At 44.6% G+C, this 17,320-nt stretch overlaps 3 protein-coding genes across 4 annotated transcripts; all 3 read left to right on the top strand.

The window, feature by feature from the left end:
* Positions 1 to 769: 769 nt before the first annotated feature.
* timm10b (translocase of inner mitochondrial membrane 10 homolog B (yeast)) lies at positions 770 to 2,665 on the top strand. Its single transcript, XM_079283824.1, has 3 exons — positions 770 to 1,031; positions 1,120 to 1,215; positions 1,405 to 2,665. Exons 1-3 carry the CDS (start codon positions 1,005 to 1,007, stop codon positions 1,969 to 1,971), a joined length of 690 nt encoding a protein of 229 aa, XP_079139950.1. The 5' UTR covers positions 770 to 1,004; the 3' UTR covers positions 1,972 to 2,665.
* A 1,042-nt stretch (positions 2,666 to 3,707) lies between these two features.
* On the top strand, positions 3,708 to 10,486 carry ilk (integrin-linked kinase). 2 transcript variants are annotated; one of them, XM_079284070.1, is made up of 13 exons: positions 3,708 to 3,830; positions 4,432 to 4,590; positions 6,579 to 6,744; positions 6,860 to 6,955; positions 7,126 to 7,222; positions 7,346 to 7,429; positions 7,507 to 7,592; positions 7,692 to 7,801; positions 8,885 to 9,012; positions 9,154 to 9,275; positions 9,400 to 9,499; positions 9,739 to 9,869; positions 9,954 to 10,486. In XM_079284070.1, the coding sequence occupies exons 2-13, from the start codon at positions 4,502 to 4,504 to the stop codon at positions 10,101 to 10,103; spliced, it is 1,359 nt and encodes a 452-aa protein (XP_079140196.1). In that variant the 5' UTR covers positions 3,708 to 3,830; positions 4,432 to 4,501; the 3' UTR covers positions 10,104 to 10,486. The 2 variants fall into 2 exon arrangements, with proteins under 2 accessions (XP_079140196.1, XP_079140197.1); XM_079284071.1 differs by having other exon boundaries at positions 3,735 to 3,830; positions 4,373 to 4,590.
* Positions 10,487 to 11,147: 661 nt separating this feature from the next.
* Positions 11,148 to 16,484, top strand: smpd1 (sphingomyelin phosphodiesterase 1). Its single transcript, XM_079282996.1, has 9 exons — positions 11,148 to 11,283; positions 11,492 to 11,757; positions 12,146 to 12,466; positions 12,675 to 12,955; positions 13,654 to 13,827; positions 14,106 to 14,277; positions 14,467 to 14,543; positions 14,884 to 15,029; positions 15,113 to 16,484. The coding sequence occupies exons 2-9, from the start codon at positions 11,539 to 11,541 to the stop codon at positions 15,529 to 15,531; spliced, it is 1,809 nt and encodes a 602-aa protein (XP_079139122.1). The 5' UTR covers positions 11,148 to 11,283; positions 11,492 to 11,538; the 3' UTR covers positions 15,532 to 16,484.
* The last annotated feature ends 836 nt before the right edge of the window (positions 16,485 to 17,320 follow it).

The following is a 17,320-nucleotide window of genomic DNA, read 5'->3' as shown; positions in this document are numbered from 1 at the left end:
TGCATATTTATGGAAATAGTTCACTGACAGGCAACTGTGGCACAGAAAATAGAGCGGGTAGTCTACTAATCGGCATTTGGATCCCAGGCTCCTTCAGTCCGCATGTTGCAGTGTCATTGGGCAAGAAACTGAACCCGAAATTGCTCCTGAAGGCTGTGCTATCCGTGTGATGAATGATTATATTAAAATCTGATGAGCAGGTGGCCTGTTGCATGGCAGCCCTTGCCATCAGTGTATGAATGGGTAAATGTTTGCATGTAGAGTAACTCTTGAGTGGTCAGAAGATTAGAAAGCAAATGCAGGTCCACTACTGTTATCAAATGTTAATAATGTTAAAGGATTTTCCTGAGGGCTGATTTACAAACAAGTGTTGTGATGAACAGGTGATTATGTTGATATATTCAGAAATGAGCAAACCATCAAAATGTTTTATACATTTTTCTTTAAAAGGGCTTTTATTATCATTATTATTCATACAGGAAGGTGAAAACGTTTTTTTCAGAAAAGGGTTTCTACAGTTGATCCAAACTCGTTGTTAAAACGGTCTTTATAAATCCACTATCTTGTCGACCTTTAATTGAAACCATATTCCCACAATCATCATGATGTTGTTAACCTTTTATAACCATCAAAGAGATCCGGTTCAGCACCAACAACTGTACCACTAGGAGACGCTAGGGGCGAAGTTGAGACGCTTTCTGTCGCCACTTTAATTATGACCGAGTGACGCGTCTTCCTGCTCGTAGACGATCTTTGTTACAAAAATGGCAGCGCGCATGTGAATGTCATGCCATCTTACACTATTCCCTGAATCGGTTCGTGTTTCGGTGCGATTAGTTGATACGTTGAAGCCGACATCGAAATTACATCTTGCAGAAGTGTGTTGTCACTCACCTGCAGGCAGCTAAAGATCAGGGAATCCATAACCTGCTTGATTCAAGCTCTCGATGTTAGCATTGTAGCTAACTACAACATAACGTGAGTCAACTTAAGACGGAATCACGATGGATCCTGACCAGCAGCTGAGAAATGTGAGTGTCATTCAGATACAGTGGCAGATGCATTGGGGTTTATTTGTCAATGTTTGATTGGGACTTTGGGTGATTGTGTCTCTTACAGCTGCGGGACTTCCTTCTGGTTTACAACCGCATGACTGAAACTTGCTTCCAGCGATGCAGCAGCAACTTCAACTACAGAAACCTCACCATGGACGAGGTACGAATGCTGGGAATCATATAGGTTACACGTGTGCCCATAACCTTACAGAACATGGCTAAAAGTATCCGTGGTGAATATCTGTGGACTGTTGAACACGTTAGGCTTGATTTATACTTCACCTGTTTTTGTTACAAAGTGCTTACTTTAAGATATCCACTCATCACCGATTTGCTGTTGTCTCTCCAGGAGAAATGTGTGGACCGCTGCGCGGGGAAGCTGATTCGCACAAACCACCGCCTGATGGGCACCTACGTGCAGCTGATGCCTCGGATGGTGCAGCGTCGGATGGAGGAGATGGAGAGCAAGGCAGCAGAAAGTGCCAAGGCAGCAGAGGCTGCCGCATCTGCACATGTGACGCCTCCTGCCGCCGAGGCCTCACCAGCATCTCAAACCCCCGTCGGCTTCTCTCAGCCGCTGTCGGAGCAACCTTTTACCCCAATGACGATTGACGATGCAGGACCAGAGGCCCGCGGCTCAGTCTTAAAGCCAGTAGGATTGAGTATTCCAGTTCAGCGTGACGCTGCCATGTCCAATTCCACAACGGCGTCAGAAGTCAACTTATCAGCCGCCACACCGCTCACACCTGTGATTGGAACAGCGAATTTCTCTGTGCTTAATGAAGCTGGACCGTCTTATACAGCAGGCTTACCTCCGCCGCCAATAGCTGGTGCCCGAATTGAGTCTGAGATCTCAGCGCCTCTATTTACGCAGTCTAAACCAGATGTGTCAACAGTAGCTGCACCTACAGTCTAAATCCATGGGAAGCCTGTCAGGCCAACAGACGGCCCCAGAGGTTACCCCGCCGCCAGGCCGGTAATGATGGCCGGACTGGGTGTGTCTCCGGAGGTTAAACTCTCGTGAAGTGGCCTAAACCCAAATGTGACATTCGCTGCATTGCTGAAAAATAATTACTGATTAATAGATTGACCTGAATTATACATTAACATTTCAACTGTTGTTACATATGAACTCTTCATGTCTTATAGTCTTTTTCTCTCCATGTGTGTGTTTTTCAAAAAACCTTTGAGGTTTGTCTCTGTTTGAAGTCACTGTTGACCAATGAAAATAATCTTAGATTTACAAACTCCTATGGTGACAAAACATAGTCAAGCATGTCACTCTTGATGATGATAATATATAGTTATTTCTGACGGTATTGCAAAGTGCCAGAAATGTTAACAAATATGCAGACATTACAATCGTAGGTGTAAATGTTTTGTGATGAGCGGCAAAACAAGAAGGAAGTTCTTGTGTGTGTGTGTGCGCTATGTCAGTTGAAAAATGATGGTTTAGTGACGGCAGTGACATTGCCGATCAAAGCTCCATAAGGATCAATCCCCAAGCCGCCTCCTTTATTGTAGAGCTTGATTATATTTTGACTTCAGTCTGGACTTACAGCAGCCTGGAGGGCTCAATCTGAGGACACCGTGAACATACTCATTTCTAAAAACAGTTTGAAAGAAGATCATTTTCCATAATAAAAAAAAAAAATGAGTGTGTCTTGTTTTTGTCATGTATTTAATTTGAATGTTCCATTGACAGCCTCTTGTAAAGTCCTGCTGCTGCTGGATGTCCTCACGCAGCAGTGGTCGGGGCGTATCATGCCAACGCTCTCACTGTTCTGGGTGTGAGTCCAGTTCATGACCTCCCATCAGTTCCTGTCTTTCCACTAAACATGTGTTCGAAACCTTAATAAGCGATCTTGAAACCGATTATTCCTCAACTAACTCAAGTAAGTTAGTTCCTCCGCGTAACTGTCTGCCAACAGATGTGACTGTTACGGATGGTAGAAGAAATGTGTTAAGAATGAAAATAGTTGGTTAATTCCAGTTTGGTGGATATGCTCATGCTATAATCCAACCAATTGTCATTCAAACAAAACCAATTATATTTTGAATTAGCGTATTGCTGATGCAACAAAAAGGCCAACCAATATTTATCTTAAAACAAAAACACTGAAAAAAAGCAAATATATCTTTGTTGGATTTCATCACTCTGAATCCCAATAAGTCGTGACAGTGAGTCAGCATGCACAGCACCAGCTTGAATGATTAAACAAGAGGTCAAAGGGCCAAGATGAGAAGATGCGATGTTGGTGAAATACTGTGGTCCAAATAAAATGACTTCAGTTGTATTGCCGTATATATCGGCTACAAGAAAAAATCTAGTGTTAGGCAAGGAGACAAATAATTTAATATCTGTGGATTTTGCCTCCGCTACATGGTGGCCGTTGTCTTGATTAGCAGGTTTTTTTTCATTACCATGCATTTGGAACACACATGTAGTTTGTATCGGGACAAATTGCAGTAAAAGATGTATGATTTATACATCACCTGAGCTCGGTATTTTCGGGCCCGTGCAGCTGCGCCGCTGGATGTAGTGCATGATTGCATTTCTCCCAGCAGGGGGCGCTGTTGTGAAGGTGTCCCGGGACATTGGGCTTGCCAGTAGCAGAGCTCCTCTAGCTTCTCACCAGCAGCCAACATCAACTCGTAGGAGCGGGGCGTGGACTCCGGCCGACGATTCTCTGGCTCTTACATTTCAGGAGACGACCGACTTTTCGGGGAAGAAAAGAAAAAGAAACTGACAAGAAACCGATCGATTGGCAGCTGGTAAGAGTTCTGAGAAGGCTTTTGTGTGTTAACTCGTTTTGTTTCCATTGTGGTTTGCGGACGTTTTGTTTTGGATGTCCAAATTCACTTTGACTTTTTAACAATACATTTCAAAGTGATCCAATAGGCCAGCCCTTCCGATTTCAACGGAGGTGGATAGAGTCAAGGGGAAATGTGGGAATACATTTAACGACCTCATAATGTCATTTCAATGGGCTCTGCCTGGCGTTTTATGATTCTTTGCGCATCAGATGGTGTAAATGTTGCATTTAACAATCATGAGGCAATGACTTGAAGTCTGGTTTACTGTTAATAGGAATATACTGATACCAGAGACTAAAAGACAAAACATAAAGTACATTATTCACACACGGCCATTTCAAGAAGAATAAACAAATCTATTTGACGTTATGAATATTGACCTGATATCAGTGAACTTAGAGACAGTGAGTGAAAAATAGTCCTCCTGGAAGATGTAGCCTACTGTACAGTGCACAGCAAAACCACTTCAACACATTCATGTACTTTCCATCGTTTTTCAGGAGCGAAAAAACACAAGCTCTGTCACACAAAGGAGTCTTTTGTTGAACACCTTTTGCAGGCTACATGTTCCTGATCTCAAAAGAGATCGAAAGAGCAACCAGTCAAGAGAGGCAACCCACAGCAGAACCATGGATGACATCTTCACACAGTGTCGAGAAGGGAACTCCGTTGCTGTTCGCCTGTGGTTGGACAACACAGAGAATGACCTTAACTTGGGGTAAGTGGATGAATCTGCACACACACACGAAGCTTTAAAGACGACCGTCTTCATCATCTCTTGGATGTTGGAGTCTCGCTGTAAAGTCTGCGCAGTAACAAATTGAGTACGGTCCTCTAATGAATGGGGTTGACTTTATAGCAAACGTACCACATTTGGTATGGCGGGTGAGTGAGTCTGTGCTGGTGTGTGTGTGTGTGTGTGTGTGTGTGTGTGTGTGTGTGTGTGTGTGTGTGTGTGTGTGTGTGTGTGTGCGTACAAAGCAGTCCTTGGCACATTAGAGGTGGTCAAATAGTTTCCATATTGTGCTCTCCCTGCAACTCCACACACTGCTGAACATCACTCAGCTTTTTGGCAATTCCAGTCCAGTCGTTCCCTCTCGTCTTCTTGGATTTCTTTCCTTATGATGTCATCCCCAAAAACTGCGCTTGTCTAAAAGCAGTGGGTGATTTGTGGAGGTTGTCCCATGACGTCAATTTATGGCAACGGAATATAACCTAAAACTCATCCAGAAAATCACACAGACGCTTTCGATTACAGTGCTGGAATGATTTAGTAGATTTTTAGAAAATAATCACATAATCATTTTAACTGTTGGTCAGGCAAAACAACCAGTTTGAAGATGTCACTCACTTTTTACATATATATTCCACATTTAAAACACAATGAATTCATCCAAAATATAAGTGATAAAGCAACTTAAAATGGACATGAGTTGCAGCCCTATGGTTAGGATAATCAGTGCACTTCTGCCTGTCAACACAATTTCCTTGCCAGAAAGGAGCTACAAGACCTCACTGCTAAAGACCTCGGTTATCTCATTCTTAGGCCAGGCCATATATGTGCAGTTTGTTGACGTTGACTTTGAGGGCTGCGGTGCTGCTAGCCAACCACGCAACAGCCAAGGCCATTTCCTCTGTTCAACTCCATACAGGGCCAGGCCCTCGCTGACAGAGCTGCTCAGGCAGCGAGCTGCAGTCCCACATAAACATCTGAGGGACCAGTCATTCTGCTGGAGGCCGGCTTTAGCTGTTAATATGAAGAGACTCAACTGTGTCTGTGTCTTCCTTCTCTTTCGGGATGTCCAATAATTTGTAGTTAGCGTTGTTTTGGTAGGAAAATGTGCTTTTCCCCCGAAATTTTGAAGCTGAAAGTACTGGAGAGGGAGTCCACTGAGAATAACATTAAATGCCATTTCAGATCTCCCCTGGGAGGTGTGTGTGTTTGTGTGTGTGTGTGTGTGTGTGTGTGTGTGTGTGTGTGTTTGAGCGAGTGACCACAGGAAGACACAGGGAAGTAGAGAGAGGGAGGCTCACAGAGAATGTGACGCTGAGGATTCCACTGTGTATTTTCCGCTCTGGCGTTCCCGAGTTGCTTTTTATAGCACACAGGGTCAGTCTGACTATGGACTGTCTGTCCACAGTGCTGGATCCGAATTGACCGAGAATGCGACAAACCGCTATTTCACTTTAGTGCGAGCTCGTACTGCAGCTATTTCCTACAGGCCATACAAGCCCTCTTGAGGTTTGTCGTTAAACAGAGTGTGGAGTTTGTGGCTTCGCGGGGAGTTGTGAGGAGCCCCAGCAGCTGCCCCGGGGTCAGCTAATGTGAAGGAGTCACTTGGGTGAAGGGCCCAGCAACACATAGGTGGTAGCTTGGCTCCTTGTAGACGGCAGCGGTGCTATGTGTACGCTGTCTAGGGTCTTTGCATATGTTAGCAGGCATTCCAGCTTGCATGGACATATTTACCACGAGGCCAGTCGTCAGACGGGCACGAGGAAACGTGCTCAAGTCTAAATAAAGATTGGTAGGTAGGGGAAGAGCGAACCACACAGATGGTATTTTGACAGCTGGTATATGCTCAGAGTTGTTAAGAGAGCACCCGAAGCATTTTTCCAAATATTATCATTTTCGAAAAACATTCAAATTCTAAGTTTCGGACAAGTGCTCCTTTGCTCTTCATTGTCACCGTGTGTCTTGCGTTCTAGTGACGACCATGGCTTCAGCCCCCTCCACTGGGCATGCAGGGAAGGGAGGAGCGGAGTTGTTGACATGCTCATCATGCGAGGTGCTCGTATTAATGTGATGAACCGCGGAGACGATACTCCATTACATCTCGCCGCCAGTCACGGGCATAGAGACATTGTGGCCAAGGTAAGCACACCATACGGTTACAACTGGACCTTTCGTGCTCCGTTTACATCGTCCGAGGGAAGGAAACTTGCTTCGTTGCTCATTTTTTTCTCACTCTATGACCTGTGAATGCCAGCTGATTCAGTGCAAAGCCGACCCCAATACAGTCAACGAGCATGGAAACACACCACTTCACTACGCCTGCTTCTGGGGCCAAGACGAAGTGGCAGAGGTGCAGTACAACACACACACACACACACACACACACACACACCTGTTCTTTTAGCACAATCTGTTGGCTGAAATGCTCTCTTCTGGGGAGAAACGGACACTCCGGTGCACTTTTTTGCCAGTGTCTTTGCTTTTAACCCAAAACAAAAATGATAACCTCTCTTTTTTTAGGACTTGATGACCAGTAGTGCCCAGGTGTGTGTATGTAACAGGTATGGACAGACACCTCTGGACAAGGCCAAGCCTCACCTGAGACAGCTGCTTCAAGGTCAGAGGTCATCTTTTGGCATTTTAACACCCTAACGGGTGATATTATTCAAGTAAATCATTATATTGGCAAAATAAAAAAGGATCACCACTTTATTTTTGTGTTGTTCCTTCTTTTATGTAGAAAAGGCAGAGAAAATGGGTCAGAGTATGACCAAGGTACCCTATAAGGAAACCTTCTGGAAGGGAACCATGCGAACACGACCTCGTGAGTAAAATTCACCGCATGAAAGAAACAAATCATCAGATCAGGATGTTTGATTATTCCTGTTTTGGCTCTTTCAGGTAATGGTACCCTCAACAAGCAGGCTGGTATTGATTATAAGCAGCTTTCGCTCCTGGCAAAGATCAATGAAAATCAGTCCGGAGAGGTCAGTTGCACTATGTTCACTGCTTTTTCTGTCTTTTTTTAAATTTGTATTTCTCTTCAGTTCCCCAGTGGTTAACTGGGCTATGTGCTCTGTCTGCAGTTATGGCAGGGTCGGTGGCAAGGGGATGAGATTATAGTGAAGGTGCTTCAGGTGAGAGACTGGACCACCAGGAAGAGCAGAGACTTCAACGAGGAGCATCCAAAACTCAGGTAATCGACACATCAGTTTTCTAACAATGCAAAGGGAATGGTGGTGGTTTGCATTGATTGCGGTGTCTGCACAAAGCATATAAACATCAGGGTTCATTTACGAAACTGAGGCCAATACATTTTGGCTCTGCTGTTTGGCTCTTCAGAGCCTGTTGGTATGAACCATATGCAGTCTATGAGCATTTGGATTGACTATCGTATCCTGGTAAACATAGTGTCAATGTGAGGATGGATGTGATTGAGTGTCTGTGTTCAAAGAGAATTTAGGATCTGCTGCAGGATTCTTGTGCAACAAGGAGAAGGTTTCTTTTTGTTGTTAGAGGTTGTTTTGAGGAAATGTGTTGTGGATGGTTTTGTGATGAATCAGTTGTTGGCAGCTGTCTGATGTGTGATGTGCTCTGCTCTACAATGCGAAAAACAAATTCCACAAACCGCCTTCCATCACAGTGAACATGAAATCCATTCTGACATGGGATTCAATCAATCATCGTAGAAAGGAAATGGTGTTTTGTAATTCTGTTTGTCATGTTTATGTTCTTGTATCAATCAAATCGCAACATAAAGGGAAGCGTTTGAAGATAATACATAAATTGTCCCTGTTTAATAATCAATGAAAACAACTTCAGACCAACTTTTAAGTGACAGGAAAAAAAAAACTCAACAAAACCTTAATAGGACACAAATGAAGAAAGCTTTTGAGCGGGCCAATTCAAAGAATGAACCCGCAGCAGGAAGGCTGAGTGGAATTGGGAGAACTTAGCAGTGTGCTCTCATGTTGGCTCCAGTTCTTGCCCTCTCTTAAGAATTGTAGCACACTTGAAAGCATTTGGGATGAGTATATTCTGAGGCAACGTATAATCCGCCGTGCACTGCAAAAATGAAAGAGCTTCATCTTAACTTTAAAGGGCCAAGGATGACACAAATGTGACATTTCTTGTCTTAACGCTTTTTTCTTTAATGGGGTTTCCTCCCAACAGCAAAGTGTTTTACTCCGAATCATCTGAAAAATACCTCCATGTTTTAAGAATATATTACTGTGTACTTTCAGCATTTACATTCTGTGTGTCTATCGTGTCTCCACAGGATTTTTTCTCATCCAAACATTCTGCCTGTTCTTGGGGCCTGTCAGTCACCTCCATCCCCTCACCCCATCGTCATTACCCACAACATGCCATACGGATCCCTCTTCAACATCCTGCACCAGGGCACTAGTATGTACTTGAATCTATAGACAAAGTGGAAATGGCTTTTATGGCTGAGGATTGCTGCTGTAGATGGATGACATCGCACACCCATCCTCACCCCATCATACCTCTCCTGTCCCCCTGTGTCTTCCTCTTCCTCTTCCTCAGCTCTGGTGGTCGACCAAAGCCAAGCAGTGAAGTTTGCGTTGGACATTGCCAGTGGCATGGCTTTCCTGCACACCTTAGAACCAATGGTTTCACGGCTTTACCTCAACAGTAAGCATGTCATGGTAAGACACTACTTTACTGTCCACAAATATCAACAAAAAGATTTGAGTCTATCGCCACCTCGACAGAAACTCACAATAAAGGTGATCCTGTGACTCTTTGACGAGCCAGATGTTTGATTTGCAGATTGATGAGGACATGACAGCCAGAATAAGCATGGCAGATGCGAAGTTCTCCTTCCAGTGTCCTGGTCGTAGTTACTCCCCAGCATGGATGGCCCCTGAAGGTATGTTTCCCTTTTTTTTTCTCCTTCTTTTCTCTCCTCCCTTCCGCCTATACTTCCTCCTCTCATAATGCCTTCTCAGACTTTATGAGTCATCTAGTAAGGAACATGCTGTCCGCTATAATTTAGTCCCACTTAAGTGGTAGTCACGTGGTGTGTTGCCCGTGTTACAGAATGAAAACAAACAAACGAATTAGTTTTTCTCTCATGTTTATGAGTTTCCTCGTCCCTCTTGTTCGCAGCCCTGCAAAAGAGGCCTGAAGACATCAACAGAAGATCTGCTGACATGTGGAGCTTTGCTGCGTTACTGTGGGAGCTGGTTACCAGAGAGGTCCCTTTCGCTGACCTCTCACACATGGAGATCGGCATGAAGGTAAGTGGGTCGGGTATTTATCCACCCACTGGCTTGTCTGTATGCCCACACCCATCATTTCTGTATTCTACCTGTATTCCTCAGGTGGCTCTCGAAGGTCTTCGGCCAACCATTCCACCCGGGATTTCCCCTCATATCTGTAAGCTGATGAGGCTCTGCATGAACGAAGACCCAGCCAAGAGACCCAAGTTTGACATGATCGTCCCCATTCTGGAGAAGATGCAGGACAAGTGAATGCCTTCACAGCAATCTGTAAACTGCTGTTAAAACGTTTGCTTTTTTAATCATCAAACCACTTCACTTCAACAATGTATCTGCTAAGCCACTGTAAATAATGTCAGAGACCACTTTCGCCACACAATTTAAACAATACGTATTGTAATGCTGTTCTTGTATAAATTAAATTTGAGGTATAAATGTTCTTTCGCCTATAGCTCTTTTATTATGGCTGAAACATGTTCACTCACTGGAATATTGGCAAACCTTTGAATCCAGTGTGGATCATATTCAGTGTCGGCGATGAGTCAGACAGAAACAGATCCAAAGAAATGTGTAAACAATGCTTTTATACACGTTAGCGAATACCAATGCAATAAATGTTTTATATTTATGACAAATCCTTGTTCTTTTGTTTCTTTTTTTTGTAATTATGCCGATTGTTGGAAAGTTTTCAGTCAAATCTTGTGGCTTTCTTCAGTGGATAGAGTTTTTCTATTGAAATGATTCAGTTGGTAGATCAGTTGTTGTCCACTGAGCATATACTCACTCCACTGATGAAGGCCACAAGATGGGGCTGAAAGCTTCAGGAAATGTATAATTAGTGGACCCTGTGCTTAAAGTTGACAGTCAAATCACTTTTTCTAATGTCTATAGTGAACCTTCAAGCTCAGCTCACAGGCTATGGATGCAGATTTCTCAAAGAACAAATGATTTAATATCTTTGTAGGATCCATTGTCCTATTTTCATGAGTTAGTGACGTATCACAGCAATCTAGATCTCAGGGATTATGTTGGGATGCTGGGTATGGGTATGTGGGAGTGGGTGTAACTTTGGGTTTATGTTGGGAATTTAAAGTTAAACAGTTTTTTTTTTTTTGATTAAGCGACTGTGTAACTGGTGCATAATGAGAGTAGTTACTGTCAAAATAGGATGTGGAAAGATCAATGCATTATCCAAAGTTACAATTCATTTGCTTGGGAGCAAAAAAAAAAGTGTGGCACGTGACGAGTCACCTGACTGCCTGTGCCTTTCACGAGACAGAGCGCCACTTCACAACAAGCAGAGTCCCGTCGACAGACAGTACGCTGCGGTTCCGCCAGGCTAACGTTACAGTTTGTCGAAGTGGAAACGGGACCGCCTTGCATCGCCTGAGAAGACGACGAAGACCGTCTGGTCTGCACTTTTCTTTTGGAGGTAACGTGACGTTACATTGGCAAAAGAGTAGCGAGCTAGCGACCTTGTTAGCAAGCGGTTTGCCGGTTTTGTGTTGAAGCCCCTTTTTTCAAATACGTTTGTGGGTGTATGAGTCATTTCTTCTGAACGTGAAGTGTTAAACTACACCGAGTGTTACTTCCGTGACACCTCTCGCCTTCTGCTTTGTTTGTTCCTCTCCCTCACTCAGACTGAACGCAAACCGTTCTCGGAGGACTCCTGCTGTCAGTCAGGACGATGAAGCTCTCCATCCTGCTGCCCTCCTTTGGACTCCTAGCCTGCTCTCTCGTGTTAACGTGGCCGCTGTCTGGCTCGTGTCATCCCGCACCGACCCCGCAGCAGCCCGGCCTGGTGTTCCTGGAGCGGTTTACCCGTCAAAGTGTGGGGTTTAACTGGGGAAATCTCACCTGTCCCCTGTGCAAAGCGGCCTTCACCATCCTCGATGTCGCCCTGCTGGTAAATGTTTGAGCATATCTCACCCAGAATACTAAAGAGGATGCTAGAAATAAGTAATGATGTATTTAAACAGTTACCCTTCATGAGCAAGGTGGTTTTGATGGGGTATCTTGTTCTAGACTAAGTTGCTGGTTTAGTGGGTACGCCTATCTTAAAGTAATGCAGTTTAATAAAACATTCCTGCTGTAATCTTTCGTCTATCTATCTTTAGAACGGCTATATTGGAGAAGGTCCACTCAATGTTCTTGAAAATCTATATCTCCCTGTGTGATTGTGTATTGCTGAATTGGCACGAAAACATCCTTGAGACATCTTGATCACATGATCTCTTTGTTGACCTCAAGTAATCCTATTTACCGGTAATTGTATTCTTTATTACCTCTCCTAGACTAACATGAATGAAGAGCGAGTGGCCCGTGCAGTGGGAGAGGCATGTATCCGTCTCCATCTGGCCGACGAGCAGGTGTGTCGACAAATAACGGAGTTGTTCCGGGACGACTTCATCCGGGCTGTGGAGGAGTCCGTGCTGTGGCCCACTGAAGCGTGCGCCCTGCTCGTGGGCCCTTCCTGTGGCAAGTTTGACATCTATGCCCCGTGGAACATCACCCTGCCGAAGGTCCCCAAGCCCGCTGTTACACCCCCCGTTCTTCCCAAACCTGGCTCTCCACAGAGCAGGGTCCTGTTTCTAACGGACATCCACTGGGACCAGGTGAGTGTCGTTGAGAGGTCTGCCAGTATGAATTCAAGGACTGCAATCTACCCCCTAAAAACAAAAGTGGAAGTTACTGATTTACTTCAAAGTATAGTTGCTGTTTTCTCTGGGAAATTGGCAATGACTAACCAGAAATCTGTAGGATTTTGGGTCACTTGGCTTTGGATCAAGCCCCGTTTCTAAATGTAATCCTCTCCACCGACAGGCGTACGTAGCCGGCAGTGCCGGAGACTGCAAGCACCCTCTGTGTTGTCGCAGTGACTCAGGCTCTCCCAGCTGGCGGCAGAGGGAGGCCGGGTTCTGGGGAACCTACAGTAAGTGTGATGTGCCTCTACGGACGGTGGAGAACCTCCTGGAGAACGCCGTCAAAGACGGGCCCTGGGACTGGGTCTACTGGACCGGAGACATACCGGCGCACAATGTTTGGTCTCAGACCCGGAAACAGCAGCTGTCGGAGCTTACGGTCATCTCCAGGCTCATCCACAAGTAATTTTCCTTTTAGGATTGAATATTTTGATGCAAGAGAAACATAATTGCTCTCACACATGACCGAGTGGAGTGTACGCTCCCTATTACTGCTGATAACTTCACCGCTTAGCTAGTTTTTCATAGAATCACATGTCTCTGGTAATGCTTTTGGAATTTCTGGACAAAGCAGTTTCTTTGAATTTAATCTCAAAGTGGCTCAAAACATGCTGATAACATTTGGGAATGATTTTGCTGCTGCTTTGTTTGTCATGTGTTACTTGAGCCCCGTGCTATGAAGCAAGTTTACATACCGAGGATATCTCGTTCGATTATTGGGCTTCACAATCGCGCTCGGCGGTCCCACAGCTGTGGTTATCAACCCTCTGTCAACACAGGTTTCCCAATCTTGCTGTGAATGCATTTACTTAAAAGGGGGCAACGTTTGCCGTGTATGACCAATCAAAATAATGGACAAGTCGGCAGAGCGACACATCTTGCAAACTCATAATTCGGGCTGAGAGAAGTTAACCTGATTCTGACCCACAATCCAAAAAAGTACAAGTGGCAATGTACCCTGGTAATAAGTGAACAAACCAGCGTTGTAACCATGAAACTCCTCACTTACCCCAAATCATGCTTCATAGTACAGGCCTCTAGAATTGATCCAAATGGCTATTGACTCTCTCCCCCCCCCCCCCCCCCCCCCCCGTGTCCAGACACCTGGGGCCCAACGTGACGGTGTACCCTGCTATAGGGAACCATGAGAGCACACCAGTCAACAGCTTCCCCCCACCATTTGTTCATGGCAACCGATCCTGCTCCTGGCTCTACGATACAATGGCAGAGGAATGGGCACCGTGGTTACCAAAGCAGGCTTTGAAGACTTTAAGGTAAATAGTTTTATTGTACCTAAATGTTGTTTTTTTTGTGTGACTTTGCTCTGCAGGTCATGCCGCCCTGTAGATGAGGCGTAAGTACTGTTAAATAAAAAGTTTATTCCAGATAATGAGCTGTTTTCGGCAGATGTTTTCACCTTTTTGTAGTTTACGTCCCACTTTTCGCAATCAGAAGTAGTCTCATTCCTCCGAATATTGTTCGCTATATAGAGGCTTTCCAGTGCTGAAATGAACTTTGCATCCTTCAGCTATGTCTCTTGATGTAATTTCAGATATGGAGGATTCTACACGATGGAGATTCAGCCCGGCCTGAGGGTGGTCTCTCTCAACATGAACTTTTGTGCTCGAGAGAACTTCTGGCTGATGGTGAACTCTACTGATCCCGCTAACCAGCTGCAGTGGCTGGTCCATATTCTGCAGGCCAGTGAGGACAAGGGAGAGAAGGTGAGCAGCAAGAACAAAAGGACTGAAGACATTTGGTCACGAAACATTGTAAAAGCAATCAAACTGTTCGTGTGGTCCAGCTCCTACCCAAGCTATGTGCTGCATTCTAGATGTGGGGAAAGACTCTATGGCTTCGACATTTTACTTTCCTATATTCGCTGGTTTTTAACATGTTTCTCTTTATTTTAGGTCCATATAATTGGTCACATTCCACCTGGCCTGTGTCTTGGCAGCTGGAGCTGGAACTACTATCACATTGTCAACAGGTAGCTACACTGATCATGTAAACCTAAAGATGTCTTATCCCTGAACTGTTTGAAGTTGCTGCAGTGAAGACTGGAGGAGCAGTGCAGCGTTCTCTGTTTACGAGCAGAGGACATGAAGATGTGAACACTAAACAAGCGGCGCTTGTGTCACTTCCTCTTTGTTTGCATGGCTAGATCAGATGTCGTGTGGTTTTGTGTGTCAGCTTTAGTTAATCAATATATATTTTAGTTTTATTTAAAGGTCGGTGACCTGCTGTGGTTAAAGCTGCTGCATGTGACGGATGAGAGCAGTTGTAAAGGTTTCTCTTTCTTGGGTAACATCCTCTTTATTTTCTCCCAGATATGAAAGCACAGTTACTGGACAGTTTTTCGGCCACACGCACCTCGATGAGTTCCAAATGTTTTATGACGAGGAAACCATGACCCGCCCACTGGGAGTGGCGTTCATTGCGCCCAGTGTCACTACTTACATTAATCTTAACCCAGGTGAGTTCATAAACTAGTTCAATGACCTCCCAACGTTTCAGAAGCAACACACGGCTAAATATCATAATTTGTCTTCTTTCCAGGCTTCCGTGTCTACTATGTGGATGGGAACTACCAAGGCAGTTCCAGGCTGGTGCTCGACCATGAAACTTACATCCTGAACCTCACGGAGGCCAACCACAGTCCAGGAGCACCGAGTAGCCCGGAACAGAACCCCAAATGGACACTGCTGTACCGCGCCACCGAGGCCTACGGGCTGACAAGTCTGTTCCCTTCCGACTACGACGGGATGCTGCAGACCTTTATCAAAGATGACCGGGTCTTCCAGAAGTTCTGGTACTTAAGATTTAAAGGACACGTGTCAGCGCCCTGCCAGGAGATGTGCAAAACCACTCTGCTCTGCTTTCTGCGAAGCGGGCGATACGACGAGCTGGAGCAGTGCGACTTCATCAATGGTTTTGGAGGAAACTTGGCGCGGGCCGCCAGAAAAACCCTCTGTTGACCAGAGGAGGTCTGGACTGACTGTCTCGGTGAGGGAAACGTTTGACCGAATCTGAAATTCTGCCAAAGTGTATTTTTTTGTTGCTGGTTGTTCAACAAGGATTGTTTAAGAGCAAAGTCACGAGAGCTAGTCATCATTACTCTGACGGTTGATGTGGATTTTGAGAACCTGACATGTCTGAAGAACTCTTAGTTATGCCTTGTGTTATCAGTCATGTTTCTACAAAGACGGCTGACTGATTGTAACAGGCTTTGGGTTTTGAAATGTCAATTTCGTAAAGACTGCTTGAAATGGCCCTGAACTGTATTCTGTTTACTTGAAATTCAGAAAACTGCAGGAGTTTAGTTGCGCCAATGTCAAGATTTTGGCAATTCTGTTGTACTTGGTGCCTTGTATCAGGAACATTTTTTACATATCTATCCTTAGCAACAATCTTGTGACTCTAAAATGCTCTTCTGAAGAATAGCTTGAAATGAATCTCAAGATAAACTTGAGAACATCCTCAAATTCTAATTTCTCGTAAATTGTGACGCAGACACTTTGTAAAGCAGATACTTAATTGAATGTGGTGCAATAATGGATCTCATGTTTGAGCTTTGCAGAGCTTCTAAGTAGCAAACTATCTCTGCCCAGTCACTTTGACTTCCTTCATCTGCACTTTAATTTTTTGTTTTGGTGGGGATTTAGGCCAGTACAGTATTTACTTTAAATCAGAGCACGATCTGCCTCAGAAACCACTTCTTCAACACGAGATATAGGAGGGTAAAAATAGTGTTGTAGCCACTGAGGTTTAACGCAGTCTGCACTTTAATTGTTTGGCTTGTTAACGTTCAGGTTTGCTACGAAGTGTGACAAGCATGGGAAGGCTATCAGCTCTTAGTCTATGCGGCCTGTGGTGTAACATGAACAATGTGACGAGATTGTATTACTTATGAATAAAAGATGTAATCTGATACTGTTGTCTACTTGTTTGCTTTGAGGGGATAAACATGAAATGCAAATGAAAAAGCACTTTTTTGTAGCGATACATTGGTGAAAGCAACTGTTGATTTGTATATTGTAAGAATTAAGTTACCTGCTACCTACCCTTCTTCTGAAATGGCGAGAAGTCACATACCTACGACTTAACAATGCAGAAACTGAGGGCATGTCCACATTACTGCGTTTTTGTTTGGAAATGCATGCTTTGCTACGTTTACATTGAGCGTCCATACTACGCCAGTTTGAGCACCGTAAACGGAGGAGTTTGAAAACTCCGGGGTTGCGTTTTCGTGTGGACGGACGAAACTGACATTCAGAAACGATGACGCCCGCATCCGCGTTCGCTACGTGATTGGTTCTTAGCAGTCATGACGTATCCTTCACTGATTCGTCACATGCCTATCGTGTGACCCTAACCCGGAAGCTCACAAACATTGATTACCGATGGACTACCGGGTTACTTTAACATGGACAACTGATTGCAGGTGTTGCTGACCTTGTCTTTACCAGCAGCTGTTCAGTTAGTCTGCATTATTACGGAGGAAGCGGCTGTCTGAAGCCATGGTTAGCAGTAAATACTATCCAGTAGGACAGATGGCTCAGCCGCCAGCAGAGCTACGAGTGAGAACAGACGAGGAAACGAGCGAGATGTGTTGACCACATTTATGGACCCATAATCTATACGTGAAAGTGTTTTTAAAGTAAATTTGGTGTGAGACCCGCAGCGCTGTAACTAAGTCTGAAAAATAAAACTTCTAAAACTTTCCACGAACTTCCACATTTAGAAGATCTCAAGTATCAAACAACC

Source organism: Melanostigma gelatinosum, assembly GCF_949748355.1.
Source record: "Melanostigma gelatinosum genome assembly, chromosome: 14".
Taxonomy (NCBI): domain Eukaryota; kingdom Metazoa; phylum Chordata; class Actinopteri; order Perciformes; family Zoarcidae; genus Melanostigma; species Melanostigma gelatinosum.
The sequence above is the reverse complement of the archived record's forward strand: the minus strand, read 5'-3'. Positions and strand labels throughout refer to the sequence as shown.